Genomic DNA, 20068 nt, shown 5'->3' with positions numbered 1-20068 from the left:
TGTTCCGCTCCGTGGCCTCCCTGAGGTCGGCGTGGGGATCCACGCGGCGGGAGCCTGAAGACCCTCCAGTCGGCCCGGCTACGGAGCCGCCCGGACCCCGCTCAAGGGAAAGCGGCGCCCTGTCCGGCGAGCAAAGAAAGGTTTAGAAGAGTTTTCAATCGAAAAGAACAACAAAAAATATGTATCCAAGCATTCGACAACTTACGCTGAGATCGCCTGCGGCTGCTTCACCGCCTTGCGGAAGCGGGCCGCCTTCGCGGCCGCCTCATCTCGCTTGGTCGCCGTTGTGGAAGCCTTGGACTTCTTCGGCTGGCTGCCGAAGAGGATCGACACGGCCCGACGCTTCTGGGCGCCGCCGCCAGCAGCCGACGCGGCGGACGAGCTCGCGCCTTGATGATCAGGCGCCGGCTGGCGGCGCGGGGCGACTTCGACCTCGGCATCATCCGGCTAGTCCTCGAAGCCGGCCGTGAGCCCCGCGTCTGCGGCCTCGTCGCCTTCCCCCACGATGGCGTCTTCCATGGCGGCCGCTCCCAAGTCCGGGTCATCGGCGTCATCCACCGTGCGGTCAGGGATTTGCTGGCGCTCTATCCCTGCGGCCCCGGTCATCAGCGGAAGGAGAGGGTTCTGCTAGGGGCAAACCGACTGATCAGAGGCTGGCTATCATGAGGCCGGCTACCAAAGGAAGAAAAGAAGAAAGAACTTACGGCAGGCAGAGGGTTGGCACGGGAATACGGCTCCTTGCCGTATCGCCAATCCTCGGCGAGCTTGCAGTTGGAGATATAGTTCACCATGTAGGAGACCTCCGCATGAGGCATCTCCCTGGTGCTCAGCCGGCTTGGGTCGAAGCGGCCGCTCATCTGACAAACCATGTGAGGCCGGCTTTGGAGGGGAAGAACCCGGCGCTCCACGAAGGCGGCCACCAAGTCGGCTCCGGTCAGGCCCTCCGACTGGATCATCACCCGAAGCCGGGAGACGGCTGTGTTCCCGGCCCGAGACAATGACCTAGCCCGGTAGCTCCATGAAGGTCGCCTCCCAGCCGGCGGGCCGGCTTCATAAGCCGGCAGGTTGACGTAGTCGCCTTGCTGCGCGACATTCTTCACGTAAAAGTATGACTTCTGCCAGAGCTTCACCGACTGGATCAGCGGGATGGGCGGGAACGGGTTGTTCTCGCTCGCCCGCCTCATGGCAATAAAGGCTCCGCAAGGGGCGGGCATGCCCGCGACGACGGTGCCGAGCTTGCTTTGGAAGAATTCCGCCCAGAGCTCGAGCGTGGGGAGGACCCCAAGGAAGCCTTCGCACAGCGTGACGAAGGCCGACAGCAGCATCACCGCGTTGGGCATGAGGTGATGCGGCTGGAGGTTGTAGAATTCGAGGAAGGCTCGGAGGAACCCGCTCGCCGGAAGGCCGAAGCCGCGCAGGCAGTGCGAGCGGAAGATCACCCGCTCGCCCTCCTCCGGTGCCGGCGAAATCTCCTTCTCCGGCGCTAGACGAACCCGAACGAAGTCCTCACCGGGCAGGCGTCGCGTCTGGCGGAGGAACTCGACGTGGTCCTCATGGACGTTGGAGCCATCCCATGAGCTTGACAGCGCCATGGGGCAGCGCGGCGAGAAGCAAGACGATGCGGCGGTGGAACGGCGCGGCAAAGAGTTACTGCGGCGGCGGGAAGGAGAAGAAGGAAGACGAGAGGGGGCGGAGCGAGGGAGAGCGTGCAAGCCTCTGCCGCTCCCCCTCCTCCCCCTACTTATAGACCGCGCGGCGGAGCCGAGGAGGCGTGGCGTGGGGGAACGTGGGGATCAAATGTGCCCACTCCCCCACGTCCCGCGATTATTACACCATAATGGCATAATAAAATCGCTGCAGGAAGGCGAGCGGTCCGCATGGGCCGCAGAAGATCCACGCTTGGGCCGAGGCCTAGTAGTGGCGGGCCCGGGCCTGTGGCGGCGTCCCTTCGCACGCGTGCACTGGCAGGGTTTCCTTGCCACGTGGCCTGCGGGATGGCCTGCGGATAGCTCGCAGGTCGACCACGTTCCCGCCTACGAGAAACGGAGCTCTACGAAGTCGGCGCGCACAAGAAAAGCCGGCCCCTCGGTATAGGAAGCTGACCAAGCTTCTCGTCCCTTTATCAGCCTCGAAGCTCGCTTAGCTTCGGGGACTACTGTCGGAGTAAGTGACCACGGGTAGCCTAGCCGGCTCCCCCTGGCCTCTCTGAAAAAATTACGAGCCGATCCGGCTCTCAAGAATCCAAGACATGGGGCCGCCTTCCCCTGGCCGGCTGTCTCCCAGGCCGGCTATCGGAAGGCGGCCCGACTTCAGCCCTCATGAAGAAAGCCGCGGGAGGGCCGACTCCAAGGAGCCGGCTCCCATAAAGCAGTCGAGATCGTACCCTCGAAGTCTGCACCCACATAACGGCGATGTGACGGGGCATGGCTACAGTAAGGCTGGCCACCCCCGAATCCCGGAGCACGCCTGGCACAGTGCGCCGTACGGGTGGCCATGACCCGTCTAGCGCAGCACTGTTGCCACGTTGACCCTGATGTCATCCACGACGGGCTGCCAGTACGGCCCACGGGTGGTGGGCCCCTTCGGGCAGAGAGACACCCGAAGGCGGCCAGACCTCCCCTAGTCGGCCCAAGATAGAGCCGGCTCCCCACAGCCGGCTTGCCACCTCCCTCGAAGAAGACGCCCCATTAAGGAGACAAGACGCGGAGGGGCTACAGTGATCGCCCGTCGGACGGCAGCACTGTAGCCACGCTTACCTCGGCGAAGCCCTCGTCACCAAGATTGAGCAACAGTAACCAGCCACCGACAAGGCCCTGGACAGTGGGGCCTGCCTGTCGACCCAGGAGCCGGCAGCCAGCGGGACCCTCCAGTCGGCGGGCCCCAGCAGTCGGCGCGGAAGCCGGCGAGCATAGACACAGATGGCTGGGCCCCACGCCCAGCCGGATTACCATTGTACCCCCGGGACACCCATGCAAAGGGCTGATCCCTGCTAGTTTTAGGCACCACGTAGGGAGGAGAAGAGAGCAAGCAGAGCCCTTCTTCCTCCTCTCGCCAAACAGCTCAAGGAGCATCGTGTGGCTACTTGTTCATCTAGTGACCATGCGGAGACCCCGCAGAGCAGCAGTAGGGGTGTTATCTCCACGAAGAGCCCCGAAGCTGGGTAAGATTCGCCGGCGTGCATGTCTTCGCCTCATCCCGTTTCCGGGCACCGGCGATGTTTTACTGGCTCCCACAATGATAAGCCGCCCGTTGGCATATGTCGCACCTACCACCCGACACCGCCCCTCCTCTTCTCCACTAGGCCCAATAGGCCCATTAGTCTCCCCAGGGGGGGTTCCGGTAACCCCCCGGTACTCCGGTATATATATGCCCGAAACTCCCTGAAACCATTCCAGTGTCCGAAGATAGTCGTCCAATATATCGATCTTTACGTCTCGACCATTTTGAGACTCCTCGTTATGTCCGTGATCACATCCGGGACTCCAAACTACCTTCGGTACATCAAAACACATAAACTCATAATATAATCGTCATCGAACTTTAAGCGTGCGGACCCTACGGGTTTGAGAACTATGTAGACATGACCGAGACACGTCTCTAGTCAATAACCAATAGCGGAACCTCGATGCTCATATTGGCTCCCACATATTCTACGAAGATCTTTATCGGTCAAACTGCATAACAACATACGTTGTTCCCTTTGTCATTGGTATGTTACTTGCCCGAGATTCGATCGTCGGTATCTCAATACCTAGTTCAATCTCGCTACCGGCAAGTCTCTTTACTCGTTTCATAATACATCATCCCATAACTAACTCATTAGTTACAATGCTTGCAAGGCTTAAGTGATGTGTATTACCGAGTGGGACCAGAGATACCTCTCCGACAATCAGAGTGACAAATCCTAATCTCGAAATACGCCAACCCAACAAGTACCTTCGGAGACACCTGTAGAGCACCTTTATAATCACCCAGTTACATTGTGACATTTGGTAGCACAAAAAGTGTTCCTCCGGTAAATGGGAGTTGCATAATCTCATAGTCATATATAGGAACATGTATAAGTCATGAAGAAAGCAATAGCAACATACTAAACGATCAAGTGCTAAGCTAACGGAATGGGTCAAGTCAATCACATCATTCTCCTAATGATGTGATCCCATTAACCAAATGACAACTCTTTGTCTATGGCTAGGAAACATAACCATCTTTGATCAACGAGCTAGTCAAGTAGAGGCATACTAGTGACACTCTGTTTGTCTATGTATTCACACATGTATCATGTTTCTGGTTAATACAATTCTAGCATGAATTAATAAACATTCATCATGATATAGGGAATTAAATAATAACTTTATTATTGCCTCTAGGGCATATTTCCTTCAGTGGGCCCCCTGACGCTCCACCAACCTCAACTCCAACTCCATATATTCGTGTTCGGGTAGAAAAAAATCAGAGAGAAGGATTCATCGCGTTTTACCATACGGAGCCACCGCCAAGCCCTAAACTCTCTTAGGAGGGCTGATGTGGAGTCCGTTCGGGGCTCCGGAGAGGGGAATCCGTCGCCATCGTCATCATCAACCTTCCTCCATCACCAATTTCATGATGCTCACCGTTGTGCGTGAGTAATTCCATCATAGGTTTGCTGGACGGTGATGGGTTGGATGAGATTTATGATGTAATCGAGTTAGTTTTGTTAGGGTTTAATCCCTAGTATCCACTATGTTCTGAGATTGATGTTGCTATGAATTTTCTATGCTTAATGCTTGTCACTAGGGCCCGAGTGCCATGATTTCAGATCTGAACCTATTATGTTTTCATGAATATATGTGAGTTCTTGATGCTATCTTGCAATTCTATAGTCACCTACTATGTGTTATGATCCGGCAACCCCGTACTGACAATAATTGGGACCACTCCCGATGATGACCGTAGTTTGAGGAGTTCATGTATTCACTATGTGTTAATGCTTTGGTCCGGTACTCTATTAAAAGGATGCCTTAATATCCCTTAGTTTCCAATAGGACCCCGCTGCCACGGGAGGGTAGGACAAAAGATGTCATGCAAGTTCTTTTCCATAAGCACGTATGACTATATTCGGAATACATGCCTACATTACATTGATGAATTGGAGCTAGTTCTGTGTCACCCTATGTTATAACTGTTGCATGAATAATCGCATCCGGCATAATTCTCCATCACCGATCCAATGCCTACGAGCTTTTCATATATTGTTCTTCGCTTATTTACTTTTCCGTTGCTACTGTCACAATCACTACAAAACCCAAAAATATTACTTTTGCTACCGTTACTTTTGCCACCGTTACCACTACTATCATATTACTTTGCTACTAAACACTTTGCTGCAGATATTAAGTTTCTAGGTGTGGTTGAATTGACAACTCAGCTGCTAATACTTGAGAATATTCTTTGGCTCCCCTTGTGTCGAATCAATAAATTTGGGTTGAATAACCTACCCTCGAAAACTGTTGCAATCCCCTATACTTGTGGGTTATCAAGAACATTTTCTGGCGCCGTTGGCGGGGAGCATAGCTCTATTCTTTGAGTCACTTGGGATTTATATCTGCTTATGATTATGAAGAACTTGAAAGATCAAAGAACCAAGATTTTTCCCTCAACTACGAGGGGAGGTAAGGAACTGCCATCTAGCTCTGCACTTGATTCACCTTCTATTTTGAGTAAGCTTGCGACACCTAAACCTGCTTGTGCTATTAATTCTGATATGTTGCATGTTATTGATGATGCCACTTCTGCTATGCATGATACTTATGATGAAACTACTTCTATGCTTGATACTACTTTGCCACTTGGTGAATTTCTTGATGAACAACTTGCTAGGGCTAGAGAGAATGAAATTATTGAAACTGATAATATTGATGAAAGTGATGATGAGGATTCTCCCCCTAGATATGAATTGCCTGTTGTTCCTGTGGGTTATGTTATGGATTAAGAAAGTGCTAGAGACTTTCTTGCCTGCAATGATAGAAGTGATCTTAAGAAACTATTAGCTAAGCTGAAAGAAAAATCTCTGAATGCTAGAATGAAATATGATCATGCTTATGCTACTTCACCTATCTTTATTACTGATAAGGATTATGATTTCTCTGTTGATCATGAGATAATTACTTTGGTTGATTCTGATCCTTTTTATGGCTATGAATCTGAAACTGTTGTGGCACATCTTACTAAATTAAATGATATAGCTACCCTATTTACTAATGATGAGAAAACTATGGTTTAATTCTCTTGATCCTGGTTGTGTGCGTAGTCCCCAGGATATGATTTACTAATTCTCCGCTAAATATTTCCCCGCTCATAAGAAACAAGCTGCTTTAAGGGAAATATATAATTCTGTGCAAATTCAAGAAGAGTCTCCCACAAGCTTGGGGGAGGCTTCTCCGATTATTTAATGCTTTGCCTGATCATCCTCTCAAGAAAAATGAAATACTTGATATCTTTTATAATGGACTAACCGATGCATCCAGAGATTACCTGGATAGTTGTGCTAGTTGTGTTTTCAGGGAAAGAATCGTTGATCAAACTGAAATTCTATTGATGTTGACCCATGAAAATAATTGGACACTTCCTGAACCAGCTCCTAAGCCAACTCCGAAGAAAAGGGGTATTCTATTTCTTAGTCCTGAAGATATGCAAGAGGCAAAGAAATCTATGAAAGAAAAAGGTATAAAAGCTGAAGATGTTAAGAATTTACCTCCTGTTGAAGAAATACATGGTCTTAATTCACCACCTTTTGAAGAAACACACGGTCTCGATAACCCGACACAGGTAGCAAAGGTAAACTCTCTCTATAGATATGATAAAGCTGAAATCCCTCCTGCTAAGTTTGCTAGCCAATGTTTGGACGAATTTGATAACTTTATGGTTAAGCAAGAAGATTTTAATGCTTATTTTGGTAGACAACTGAAACGCGATGCTTATATGATTGAACACTTGGGTGATTATATGTCTAGAGTTAAAGGTGAACTTAAACTCACTAGTAAACATGCTTCTATGGTTACCACTCAAGTAGAACAAGTACTTAAAGCTCAGAATGATTTGCTCAATGAATTGAATAGTAAGAATAATGACTTTGCTATTAGAGTTGCAACTAAAGGAGGTAAAGTGACTCAGGAACCTTTGTATCCTGAGGGCCACCCTAAGAGAATTGAGCAGGATTCTCAGAGAAATAACGTTGATGCACCTAGTCCTTCTAAGAGGAAGAAAAAGAAAAATGATAGGACTTTGCATGCTTCTAGTGAACCTGTTGCAGACACACCTGAGAATCCTAATGATATTTCTATCTCTGATGCTGAAACACAATATGGTAATGAACATGAACCTAGTGATAATGTTAATGATGATGTTCATGTTGATGCTCAACCTAGCAATAATAATGATGTAGAAATTGAACCTGCTGTTGATCTTGATAACCCACAATCAAAGAATCAACGTTATGATAAGAGAGACTTTGTTGCTAGGAAACACGGTAAAGAAGGAGAACCATGGGTTCAGAAACCCATGCCTTTTCCTCCTAAACCATCCAAGAAAAAGGATGATGAGGATTTTGAGCGCTTTGCTGAAATGATTAGACCTATCTTTTTGCGTATGCGTTTGACTGATTTTCTTAAAATGAATCCTTATGCTAAGTACATGAAAGATATTGTTACAAATAAGAGAAAGATACCGGAAGCTGAAATTTCCACCATGCTTGCTAATTATACTTTTAAGGGTGGAATACCAAAGAAACTTGGAGATCCAGGAATACCAACTATACCATGCTCCATTCAAATAAATTATGTTAAAACTGCTTTATGTGATTTTGGAGCTGGTGTTAGTGTTATGCCTCTCTCTTTATATCGTAGACTTGATTTGAATAAGTTGACACCTACTGAAATATCTTTGCAAATGGCTGATAAATCAACTGCTATACCTGTCGGTATTTGTGAGGATGTGCCTGTTGTGGTTGCAAACGTTACTATTTTAACGGACTTTGTTATTCTTGATATTTCTGAGGACGATAGTATGTCTATTATTCTTGGAAGACCCTTTTTGAATACTGCAGGGGCTGTTATTGATTGCACCAAAGGCAATGTCACTTTTCATGTTAATGGTAATGAGGATACGGTACACTTTCCGAGGAAACAACCTCAAGTCCATAGTATCAATTCTATTGGAAAATTTTCAACAATCACTATTGGAGGTTTTGAATTTCCTCTTCCTACTGTCAAGAAGAAATATGATATTCCTATTGTTGGGGATGTGCATATCCCCGTTGAGGTAACCTAGTGTTCTTCGAAATTTCTCCGGTTTCATGCGATTCGGAATGAGTTTGTTAACAAGACCTGATCAACCTTGTTAGTGGATTCCTTTTGATGAGCATGAGCTGGATGAAGTTAGAAAGCACAACTCTTTGTACCCTCTTTTTAATTTCCGTTATTTATACTAAATAAAGCAAAAATAGTATTTTCTGTCTGTTTTCTGAATTATCCATGCAATAAAAAATACCTCGAAAATAAAAGTTCTCCAAATGCCCTGAAAATTTAATATGATTTTTTCTGAATTATTTGAGAATATCTGGCACTGAGAACACATCAAGGGGAGCCAGCACCTGGCCACAAAGGTCCAGGGTGCGCCCTACCCCCTGGGCACGCCCCCTACCTCGTGGTCCCCTGGTGGCCCCCTCCACTTATTCCAGCCACCACACACTCGTTCTTCCTCCCAAAGAAACCACCAACCAGCTCAAACACGAGTTCTAGCTCATCTTGCTGCCATTTTCGATCTCCTAGCTCAAAGCCCCATTCACAAAACTGCTTTGGGGGATTGTTCTTTGGTATGTGACACCTCCAATGGTCCAATTAGTTTTTGTTCCAGTGCTTTATTCATTGCAAATTTTTGCTGCCTAGGTGACCCTGTTCTTGAGCTTGCATGTCAAATTTATATGGTCCAAAGTAGTTTTAATGCATGATATTGCCTCTAGGCACTTGTAGCAGTAGTTGCTATCAATTTTGTTGAGTTTGGCTCACTTTCATTTTTGAGTTACTAAAAATTTCAGAAATTTTTCAGAGGAAGAAATATGTTTAGGAAAATGTACCAAGGTGGTTCTTCAAGGAAGCAAGGACCCAAACCCGCAATACGCGATGCGGACGATGAGCCACCGAGGGACGCTCAAGTGCGGCCTTGTGAATGGCCGTCAGAGGATTTCATGGTCCAAGCCGGAATTAAAGAGGAATTTGATGCATATGTGCATAATGCTGATCCGGAGAGCTTCGAGGCAGATAAGTGCCGGTAATACCTCTATTTAACTGATTCATTTGTGAGAAGGTTTAAATTTTCAACCTCGCGCAATTCACAAACTGTCCTGTTTGATCTTTATGATAAATCTTATACCATGGATTTAGAGGATTTTAATACTGCCGCAAACTCCCACAATGGGGTAGTGCTAGTGAACCTAGCAAATCTGAGCTTAGAGATTTTCTTGCTAGTATTATAGTGGGGGAATCTAGATATGTAACACAAGCCACCATAGGGAGCATTCATTTTCCCGCTATACATTATTTTGCTCTCTTCATAGGAAGGTGCATAAATGGTAAATATGAAGCATGTCACATGTGTGTACCTGATATTAGCGTTCTCAAGAGCGCTATTTTAGGAGATAAACAATACAACTTGGGGGCTATTGTTGCACGTAGGTTGGATAATAATAGTATTCATGGAGATTTCTTAGGTGGAATTTATGCAACTCGTATAGCTAACTTTCTTGAGATACCCATACGTGGAGATGATATTGAGTTGCCTCCTTATCTAGATTATGATGCTATGGTTCGTCATCAGTTTGTTGAGATGAACGACCAGTCCCTCCAGTACCGACTAATCTTTGACAGATGACGCACCTATCACGTCGCTCTCCCTGCTCCCGCTTTCTTTGACTTTCAAGCAAAGAGGACATATGTTATAACCCGGGAGGAGGTGAACGAGTATAAGAGGAGGACAGAGACAGCTCGCCTCCAAGCGGCAGCTCATGAGGCAATAGCTGCTGCATCACAGTACGACCCCAACTACAACTTTGGATATCCGCCAGGCCAGCCATGGCAGTAGACTAACCTAGGCCAAAAGCCTAATCCTGGGGGAGTACGTATTCCTCACCGATATTACATTCATGTTCACACACTCATGCTAGTTGTCGGTGCTCATACTTTTTCATTGTATCATCCATGCTATTTTATTTTCTTTTTAAGCTTTCTTCTTGTGTATTTGACAAACCTTAAGAAAAATAAAAAAAATAGTTGTAGCCTTTAGTTAGTTTACTTTCCATGCCTGTAGTAGTAGTAATTAAAAAGAAAACCCAAAAAGATTTCTCGTTCTTCTTTTGCTTGTTGGGAGCTTTCCGTGTAAATAGTTTTGTTTCTTTTCTTCGGGTGTCGAGAGGAGAAGACCATAATGAAAATATTGAGTGGCTCTCATATGCATTATTGTTGATCAAACAAAGAGCCCATATTACCTTGTCTTCTCTCTTGAATTGAATGCTTGCAGGTTCTAGCTTAGTCCAATGCATGTGCACTATTATTATTATCCACAATATTCGGTCGTGCAAGTGAAAGGCAATAATGATGATTATATGATGAACTTATTGACATGAGAAAAGCTGGTATATATGAACTCGACCTCTCTTGTTTTTGTAAATATGATTATTTCATCGTTCCTGATTCAGCCTATTATGGAAGAAACATATTTGCAATGACAATTAGAGATTGTAGTTGCTTATGCCATGCTTAATTAGTTAGGAGTTTATAATGGTTTACCTTGCGTGCCAACATGCTATTAAAATGGTTGTGAGGTGGTATGATAGGGTGGTATCCTCTTTTGAACGATTCGAGTGGCTTGACTTGGCACATGTTCACGCATGTAGTTGAAACAAAATTAACATAGCCTCTACGATATTTATGTTCATGGTGAACTATATCCTACTCATGCTTGCATTCGGTGTTGATTAATTTTAATGCATGCTCATGACGGTTGTCGCTCCCAGTCTTTTTCTAGACTTCACTTGTACTAAGCGGGAATACTGCTTGTGCATCCAACTCCATAAACCCCAAAGTTGTTCCATATGAGTCCACCATACCTACCTATATAAGGTATCTACCTGTCGTTCCAAGTAAATTTTTATGTGCCAAACTCTAAACCTTCAAATAAACATTCTGTTTTGTATGCTCGAATAGCTCATGTATCAACTAGGGATGTCTGTATCTTCCATGCTAGGCGGGTTATTCTCAAGAGGAGTGGACTCCACTCCTCACTCCCAAGAAAATGGCTGGTCACCAGGATGCCCAGTCCCATGCTTTATGAAAATCAAATCAAAATAACTGTAAACAAAACTCCCCAGGACTCTTGTTAGTTGGAGGCACTCGTTGTTTCGAGCAAGCCATGGATTGATGCTTGTTGGTGGTGGGGGAGTATAAACTTTACCATTCTGCTTGGGAACCGCCTATAATGTGTGTAGCATGGAAGATATCGAGATCTCTCGGTTATTATGTTGACAATGAAAGTATAGCGCTCAAAATATTATTCATATCTATTTCAAAACCAAGCTCTGGCACCTCTACAAATCCCTGCTTCCCTCTGCGAAGGGCCTATCCATTTACTTTTTTGTTGAGTCATCATCCTCTTATCAAAAAGCACCAGTTGGAGAGCACCACTATCATTTGCATCCATTACTGTTAGTTTACATTGAGTATGACTATAACTGGATCTCTTTTACCATGAGTTACAATGTCTAGTCAGTCCTTGATCTTTAAAGGTGCTCTGCATTTATGTTTTGCTGTCTGATAAAGGGCTAGCGAGATACCATCTTGTTGTATCATATTATGATTGTTTTGAGAAAGTGTTGTCATCCAAGATTTATTATTATTGTTCGCTAGTTGATTATGCCATTGATATGAGTAAACATGAGACCTAAATGTTATTGTGAATATGGTTAGTTCATAATCTTTGCTGAAAAATTAAATGTTGGCTTTACATATTTACAACAACAAGAGCAAACAGAGTTTGTAAAAAAATTTATTTATCACTTTCAGTTTATCAATTGAATTGCTTGAGGACAAGCAAAGGTTTAAGCTTGGGGGAGTTGATACGTCTCCAACGTATCTACTTTTCCAAACACTTTTGCCCTTGTTTTGGACTCTAACTTGCATGATTTGAATGGAACTAACCCGGATTGATGTTGTTTTCAGCAGAATTGCCATGGTGTTATTTTTGTGCAGAAATAGAAGTTCTCAGAATGACCTGAAAATCAACGGAGGTTATTTTTGGAATATATAAAAAATACTGGAAGAAGAGTCCACGTCAGGGGGCCCACACCCTGTCCACGAGGGTGGGGGCGCGCCTACCCCCCTGGGTGCGCCCCCTACCTCACGGGCCCCCTGACGCTCCACCAACCTCAACTCCAACTCCATATATTCGTGTTCGGGGAGAAAAAAATTAGAGAGAAGGATTCATCGCGTTTTACCATACGGAGCCACCGCCAAGCCCTAAACTCTCTTAGGAGGGCTGATCTAGTGTCCGTTCGGGGCTCCGGAGAGGAGAATCTGTCGCCATCGTCATCATCAACCTTCCTCCATCACCAATTTCATGATGCTCACCACCGTGCGTGAGTAATTCCATCGTAGGTTTGCTGGACGGTGATGGGTTGGATGAGATTTATCATGTAATCGAGTTAGTTTTGTTAGGGTTTGATCCCTAGTATCCACTATGTTATGAGATTGATGTTGCTATGACTTTGCTATGCTTAATGCTTATCACTAGGGCCTGAGTGCCATGATTTCAGATCTGGACCTATTATGTTTTCATGAATATATGTGAGTTCTTGATCCTATCTTGCAAGTCTATAGTCACCTACTATGTGTTATGATCCGGCAACCCCGAAGTAACGATAATCGGGACCACTCCCGGTGATGACCGTAGTTTGGGGAGTTCATGTATTCACTATGTGTTAATGCTTTGGTCAGGTACTCTATTAAAAGGAGGCCTTAATATACCTTAGTTTCCAATAGGACCCCGCTGCCACAGGAGGGTAGGACAAAAGATGTCATGCAAGTTCTTTTCCATAAGCACGTATGACTATAATCGGAATACATGCCTACATTACATTGATGAATTGGAGCTAGTTCTGTGTCACCCTATGTTATAACTGTTGCATGAATAATTGCATCCGGCATAATTCTCCATCACCTATCCAATGCCTACGAGCTTTTCATATATTTTCTTCGCTTATTTACTTTTACGTTGCTACTGTCACAATCACTACAAAACCCAAAAATATTACTTTTGCTACTGTTACTTTTGCCAACGTTACTTTTGCCACCGTTACCACTACTATCATATTACTTTGCTACTAAACACTTTGCTGCAGATATTAAGTTTCCAGGTGTGGTTGAATTGACAACTCAGCTGCTAATACTTGAGAATATTCTTTGGCTCCCCTTGTGTCGAATCAATAAATTTGGGTTGAATACTCTACCCTCGAAAACTGCTGCAATCCCCGATACTTGTGGGTTATTGGCAAACTATAAAGCAAAGACTCAAATCATACAAGACACTCCAAGCAAAACACATATCATGTGGTGAATAAAAATATAGCCTCAAGTAAAGTTACTGATAGACAAAGACGAAAGAGGGGATGCCTTCTGGGGCATCTCCAAGCTTAGGCTCTTGGTTGCCCTTAAATATTACCTTGGAGGTGCCTTGAACATCCCCAAGCTAAGGCTCTTGCCACTACTTATTCCATAGTCCATCAAATCCTTACCCAAAACATGAAATCTTCACAACACAAAACTCAACAGAAAATGTCATAAGCTTCGTTAGTATAAGAAAATAAATCACCACTTTTGGTACTGTAGTGAACTCATTATTTATTTATATTGGTGTAATATCTAATGTATTCCAACTTTTCCATGGTTCATGCCCCCCGAACTACCCATAGATTCATCAAAATAAGCAAACAACACATACAAAACAGAATCTGTGAAAAGCATAACAGTCTGTAGCAATCTGTAACTCTCGAATACTTCTGTAACTCCAAAAATTCTGAACAATTAGGACAACCTAATAAATTTGTTTATTAAACTTATTCAAAAAGAATCAGTATTTTATCACGCTTCTATTAAAAATGAGAATTGTTTTCCTGAGCGCATAAGTTTCTGTTTTTCAGCAAGATCAAATCAACTATCCCCGTAAGCCATCCCAAAGGTCTTACTTGGAACAAACACTAATTAAAACACAAAAGCCACATCTAACCAAAGGCTAGATGAATTATTTATTGCAAAACAGAACCAAAAAGCAAAAACAAAAATAAAATTGGGTTGCCTCCCAACAAGCGCTATTGTTTAACGCCCTTAGCTAGGCATAAAACACGAATAGATCTAGGTATTCTCATCTTTGATATGCAATCCATAAGTGGATCTCATAATAGATTCATATGGCAATTTAATTTTCTTTCTTGGAAAGTGTTCCATGCCCTTCCTTAACAGAAATTGAAATCTAATGTTTCCTTATTTTCATATCAATGACTGCACCAATCGTTCTAAGGTAAGGTCTACCAAGAATAATAGGACATGTGGGATTGCAATCTATATCAAGAACGATGAAATCTACGGGAACATAATTCCTATTTGCAATAATAAGAACACCATTAATCCTTACCATAGGTTTCTTAATAGTGGAATCCGCAAGATGCAAATTTAAAGAATAATCATCGAATTCACGGAAACCTAACACATCACATAAAGTTTTTGGAATCGTGGAAACACTAGTGCCAAAATCACACAAAGCATGGCACTCATAATCTTTAATCTTAATCTTAATAGTAGGTTCCCACTCATCATAAAGTTTTCTAGGGATAGAAACTTCCAATTGAAGCTTTTCTTCAAAGGATTGCATCATAGCATCAACATATGTTTAGTAAAAGCTTTGTTTTGATTATAAGCATGAGGAGAATTCAACATCGATTGCAACAAGGAAATACAATCTATCAAACAAAAATTATCATAATTAAAATCCTTGAAATCCAAAAGAGTGGGTTCGTTGCTACCTAAAGTTTTGACCTCTCCAATCCCACTTTTATCAATTTTTTGCATCTAGATCTAAAAACTCTGAATCATTGGGACGCCTTTTAACTAAAGTTGGCTCATCTCCAGTCCCAGATTTATATTGGAAAACAAAGATTCAATAGGAGTCACATCAATCACTTTAAGATCTTCATTATTATTTTCATGGAAACTAGAAGAACATGTTTTTACAAACCAATCTCACTTAGCACACATCTTAGCGGTTCTTTCTTTGCACTCATCAATGGAAATTCTCATAGCTTTGAGAGACTCATTAATATCATGCTTAGGTGGAATAGATCTGAGTTTCAAAGAATCAACATCAAGATAAATTCTATCCACGTTCCTAGCCAAATAATCAATCTTAAGCATTTTTTCTTCAATCAAAGAATTGAAATTCTTTTGCGAACTTATAAAAATTCTTTAACACTATTCTCAAAATCAGAGGGCATCTTATTATAATTTCCATAAAAAATGTTGTAGGAATTACCATAATTATTAGAGGAATTACTAGGAAACGTCCTAGGATTAAAATTGCCTCTATACGCGTTATTACCAAAATTGTTCCTACCAACAAAATTCATATCCATAGATTCATTATTATTTTCAATCAAAGTAGACAAAGGCATATCATTAGGATTAATATAAGCACTCTTGCTAGCAAATAATTTCATAAGCTCATCCATCTTGCCACTCAAAACATTAATCTCTTCAATTGCATGCACTTTTTTACTAGTGGAATTTCTTTCGGTATGCCATTGAGAATAATTAACAATAAAATTATCTAGGAGTTTAGCAGCTTCTCCTAAATTAATTTGCATAAAAGTGCCTCCCGCGGCCGAATCTAAAAGATTTCTAGAAGCAAAATTCAATCTGGCATAAAAGTTTTGTATAATCATCCACAAATTCAAACCATGAGTAGGGCAATTTCGTATCATCAATTTCATCCTCTCCCAATATTGTGCAACATGTGCATGATCAAGTTGCTTAAAATTCATAATACAGTTCCTAAGGGAGATGATCTTAGCGCGAGGAAAATACTTGGAAATAAAAGCATCTTTACATTTATTCCATGAATCAATACTATTTTTAGGCAAAGATGAAAACCAAGTTTTAGCACGGTCTCGTAACGAGAACGGAAATAGCTTCAATTTAATAATATCATTATCCACATCTTTTTTCTTTTGCGTATCACATAACTCAACGAAATTATTCAGATGGGATGCGGCATCTTCACTAGGAAGGCCGGAAAATTGATCTTTTATAACAAGATTCAGCAAAGCGGCATTAATTTCATAAGATTCCGCACTAGTGGCGGGAGCAATCGAGGTGCTAATAAAATCATAGTTATTGGTGTTGGAAAAGTCACACAATTTTTTATTCTTTTGAGCCATCGTGACAAAGCAAGCAATCCAACACATGAGCACACAAAAAGCAAATGAAGAAGACAAACAGAAGAGGGGCGGAGAAAAGGCAAATCTTTTCAAAAATCGTTTTAGAAGTGGGGAAGAGGAAAATGAGAGGCGAAAGGTGAATAATGTAATGCAAGAGATGAGAGTTTATGATGAGTACTTGGTATGTCTTGACTTGGCGTAGATCTCCCCGGCAATGGCGCCAGAAATTCTTCCTGCTACTTCTTGAGCTTGCGTTGGTTTTTCCTTTGAAGAGGAAAGGGTGATGCAGCAAAGTAGAGATAAGTATTTCCCTCAGTTTGAGAACCAAGGTATCAATCCAGTAGGATACCACGCACAAATCACCGAATACCTGCAGAAACAATCAAACAACTTGCACCCAACGCGATAAAAGGGGTTGCCGACCCCTTCACAGTTACTTGCAAAAGTGAGATCTGATAGAGATAGATAAACGATAAAGTAAATATTTGTGGTATTTTTGGTTTATAGATTGGAAAGTAGAAGATTGCAAAAATAGTACATCAGAAACTACTATTGTAGATTGGATACTTATATGATGGAAAATAGACCCGGGGGCCATAGGTTTCACTAGAGGCTTCTCTCCAGATAGTAAATAATATGGTGGGTGAACAAATTACTGCCAAGCAATTGATAGAAAAGCGCAAAGTTATGACGATATCTAAGGCAATGATCATGAATATAGGCATCACGTCCGTGTCAAGTAGACCAAAACGATTCTGCATCTACTACTATTACTCCACACATCGACCACTATCCAGCATGCATCTAGAGTATTAAGTTCATAAAGAACGGAGTAATGCATTAAGTAAGATGACATGATGTAGAGAAATTTAATCAAACAATATGATGAAAACCCCATATTTTTATCCTCGATGGCAACAATACAATACGTGTCTTGCTACCCCTACTGTCACTGGGAAAGGACAGTGCAAGATTGAACCCAAAGCTAAGCACTTCTCCTGTTGCAAGAAAAACCAACCAAATCAAACCGATAGTTCGAAGAGAATTACAAAGATACCAAATCATGCATATAAGAATTCAGAGAAGATTCAAGTAATATTCATAGATAAGCTGATCATAAATCCACAATTCATCGGATCACAACAAACACACCGCAAAAAAGTATTACATCGAATAGATCTCCAAGAACATCGAGGAGAACATGGTATTGAGTATCAAATAGAGAGAGGAAGCCATCTATCTACTAGCTATGGACCCGTAGGTCTGTGGTAAACTACTCACGCTTCATCGGAAGGACAACAGGGTTGATGTAGAAGCCCTCTGTGATCAAATCCCCCTCCGGCAAGGTGCCAGAAAAGGTCCCTAGATATGATCTCACGAGTACAGAAGGTTGCAGCGGTGGAAAAGTGTTTCCGTGGATGCCTCTGGTGGTGTGGGGGATATTTGGGAATATATAGGCGAAAAAATTAGGTCAGGAGGGTCACATGAGGCCCACAAATGTGGGGGACGCGCCCTCCGTCCTTGTGGCCGCCTCGTGGCTCCTCCGACTTCATCTCCAAGTCTCCTGGTTGTCTTCTGGTCCAGAAAAATCATCGCGAAGTTTTCATTCCATTTGAACTCCATTTGGTATTCCCTTTCTGCCAAACTCAAAAACAAGGAAAAACAACAACTGACACTGGCACTGGGCTCTAGGTAATAGGTTAGTCCCAAAGATAAGATAAAATAGCATATTAATGCATATAAAACATCCAAAACAGATAATATAATAGCATGGAACTATCAAAAAGTATAGATACGTTGGAGACGTATCACAGCGCCGCCGCCCGCTGTTTCCTTCCTCTCCCCTTCGTCGCCCCCCGCACGGGCAGCCAAGGGGCCCCAATCTTAGCCGCCCGTCACCCCCCCTCCCATCCTTCTCCATCGCTGCCGCTGGAGGAAGTCGCCGGTCTAAGCTCAGGCGGCGGTGGCGGAGGAGTCTCCTCGCACATGCTGGTAGCGCGGGGCACCCAGGGGAGCAGAAGTGCACCCCCGGATCAGAGCCTCCACGGCGGTGCCTCGCTCCTGGTGGCAAGCGACGGTGAATGACACTGCTGCACCTGGCCACAACGTTGTGGCACCTCAGATCGACGGCGGCATGGAGGGCTTTGGTGGTCTGGTCGGCTACGGGCGTGGTTGGCCCTCCAGTCAGATCTGATCTGGCCAGAGTGGATTGCTCGCTTCGTGGCAGAGGAGATGGGTGGTGGTCTGTGCACATGATGCGAGATAGAGGTTCGTCAAGTGGATCCGGGGAAAGCCTCGTTCTCGGCTTGATGCCAAGACCGACGATGGTAGTGCTCTTTTGTGTCGTTACCTTCTTGAAGGCATCACCATGGAAAAGCTCAAGACATCTATCCGCTACCTCCGGGGGAAACCCTAGATCGATATATCGAATGAAGACGGCGCTCTGGTGTCGTTTCCCCCTTGAGGGCGTCATTCTTGGAGGTGTACACGGGCTCGAGGGACTAGTGGACGGTTTCTTTGGTGGAGCGGTGCTTCATCTTACTCATTGATGGCGGTGAATCTCGGCGGCGTGGCGCAGTTGAGACTCGGTGTCCGATGCACGGAGATGGACTCGGCACAGGAGGAAGACGTTGTTTGGTGTCATGGTGGCATCGATGGCAGAGAGGCCTGGGAAGGTCGGTGCATTAGTTTCTGCTCTGAAGATGGACTGGTGGAAGACGGCGGTGATGACACATGAGAGTGTGTCGGACCGGTTTGTACTCCAAACCCAGTATGTGGCTTGGATGGAGTCTCCGGCTTTAGATGTTAGGCTTTGGTGCGATATCTGTTTGGTATTAGGCTCGGACTATTGGCACCCCTTCATCAAGTGGATACGAATAGTGATGGTTGTTGTTAACATAGTGGCTTCAGACTACCTGATATAATACTTTGTAAGGTCTTTGTGAATAATTAATAAAATGGTTGCATGCATCGTTTAGATGCAAAGGCCGAGGGTAATCCTTCTTTTAAAAAAAATATCGGCGCCTGCACGAATTGCACCTGGAGGTCCGACGGCAGCGTGCGGGCGTTAGTGTCGAGCGGGCCGCCGTTCTGGTTGGGCAGATCGGAGAGGTCGTTCGTGTAGAAGGATGCGACGTGGGAGAGGAAGAGCGTGAGGTCGCCAAGCTCCTTAGCTGTGTCTATCCTTCTTGATCGAGAACTCTATGTATGCCATAAAACCTCTGACAGTTGTACGTCGCAACTATCTCGTGCATACAAACCAGGCACAACACCGCAATTATTGAGTCAGCAGCGCATGAATCGTGCTTTCTCCAATAGCATGGCCAATCTCGTACTCTCGTGTCTCGGCCGCGCCGGAGCATACATGTGCTGGATGCTGAGGAACAACCAACACGGTACGTGGGAAGCTACGGCTCGCCTTGGTGGCGGGGGTGTGAATGGGCATGGATAATGCCTGCCGCCGCTCGGCGTCGCATGCATGCGGTGGTTAGCCGACACATTTGCGCAGCACACTTGTCACACCATCCCTCCTGCTCACGCCGGGTTCTACCTCAG

The 20068-nt window shown here is 44.4% G+C and overlaps 1 protein-coding gene across 1 annotated transcript; it reads right to left on the bottom strand.

Moving 5' to 3' along the window:
• Positions 1-605: 605 nt before the first annotated feature.
• Positions 606-1592, bottom strand: LOC147973400 (uncharacterized). The gene has a single exon (XM_087524676.1). The coding sequence runs from the start codon at positions 1590-1592 to the stop codon at positions 606-608; it is 987 nt and encodes a 328-aa protein (XP_087380802.1).
• Positions 1593-20068: the final 18476 nt, after the last annotated feature.

Source organism: Triticum urartu, chromosome 5A, assembly GCF_056163025.1.
Source record: "Triticum urartu cultivar PI428250 chromosome 5A, HENAU_Tu73, whole genome shotgun sequence".
Lineage (NCBI taxonomy): Eukaryota > Viridiplantae > Streptophyta > Magnoliopsida > Poales > Poaceae > Triticum > Triticum urartu.
This window is presented reverse-complemented; position numbering and strand designations above follow the sequence as displayed.

Bases quoted from the DNA above. Each gene is read 5' to 3' on its own strand.
- LOC147973400 (XM_087524676.1), bottom strand. From the start codon at position 1,592: ATGGCGCTGTCAAGCTCATGGGATGGCTCCAACGTCCATGAGGACCAC.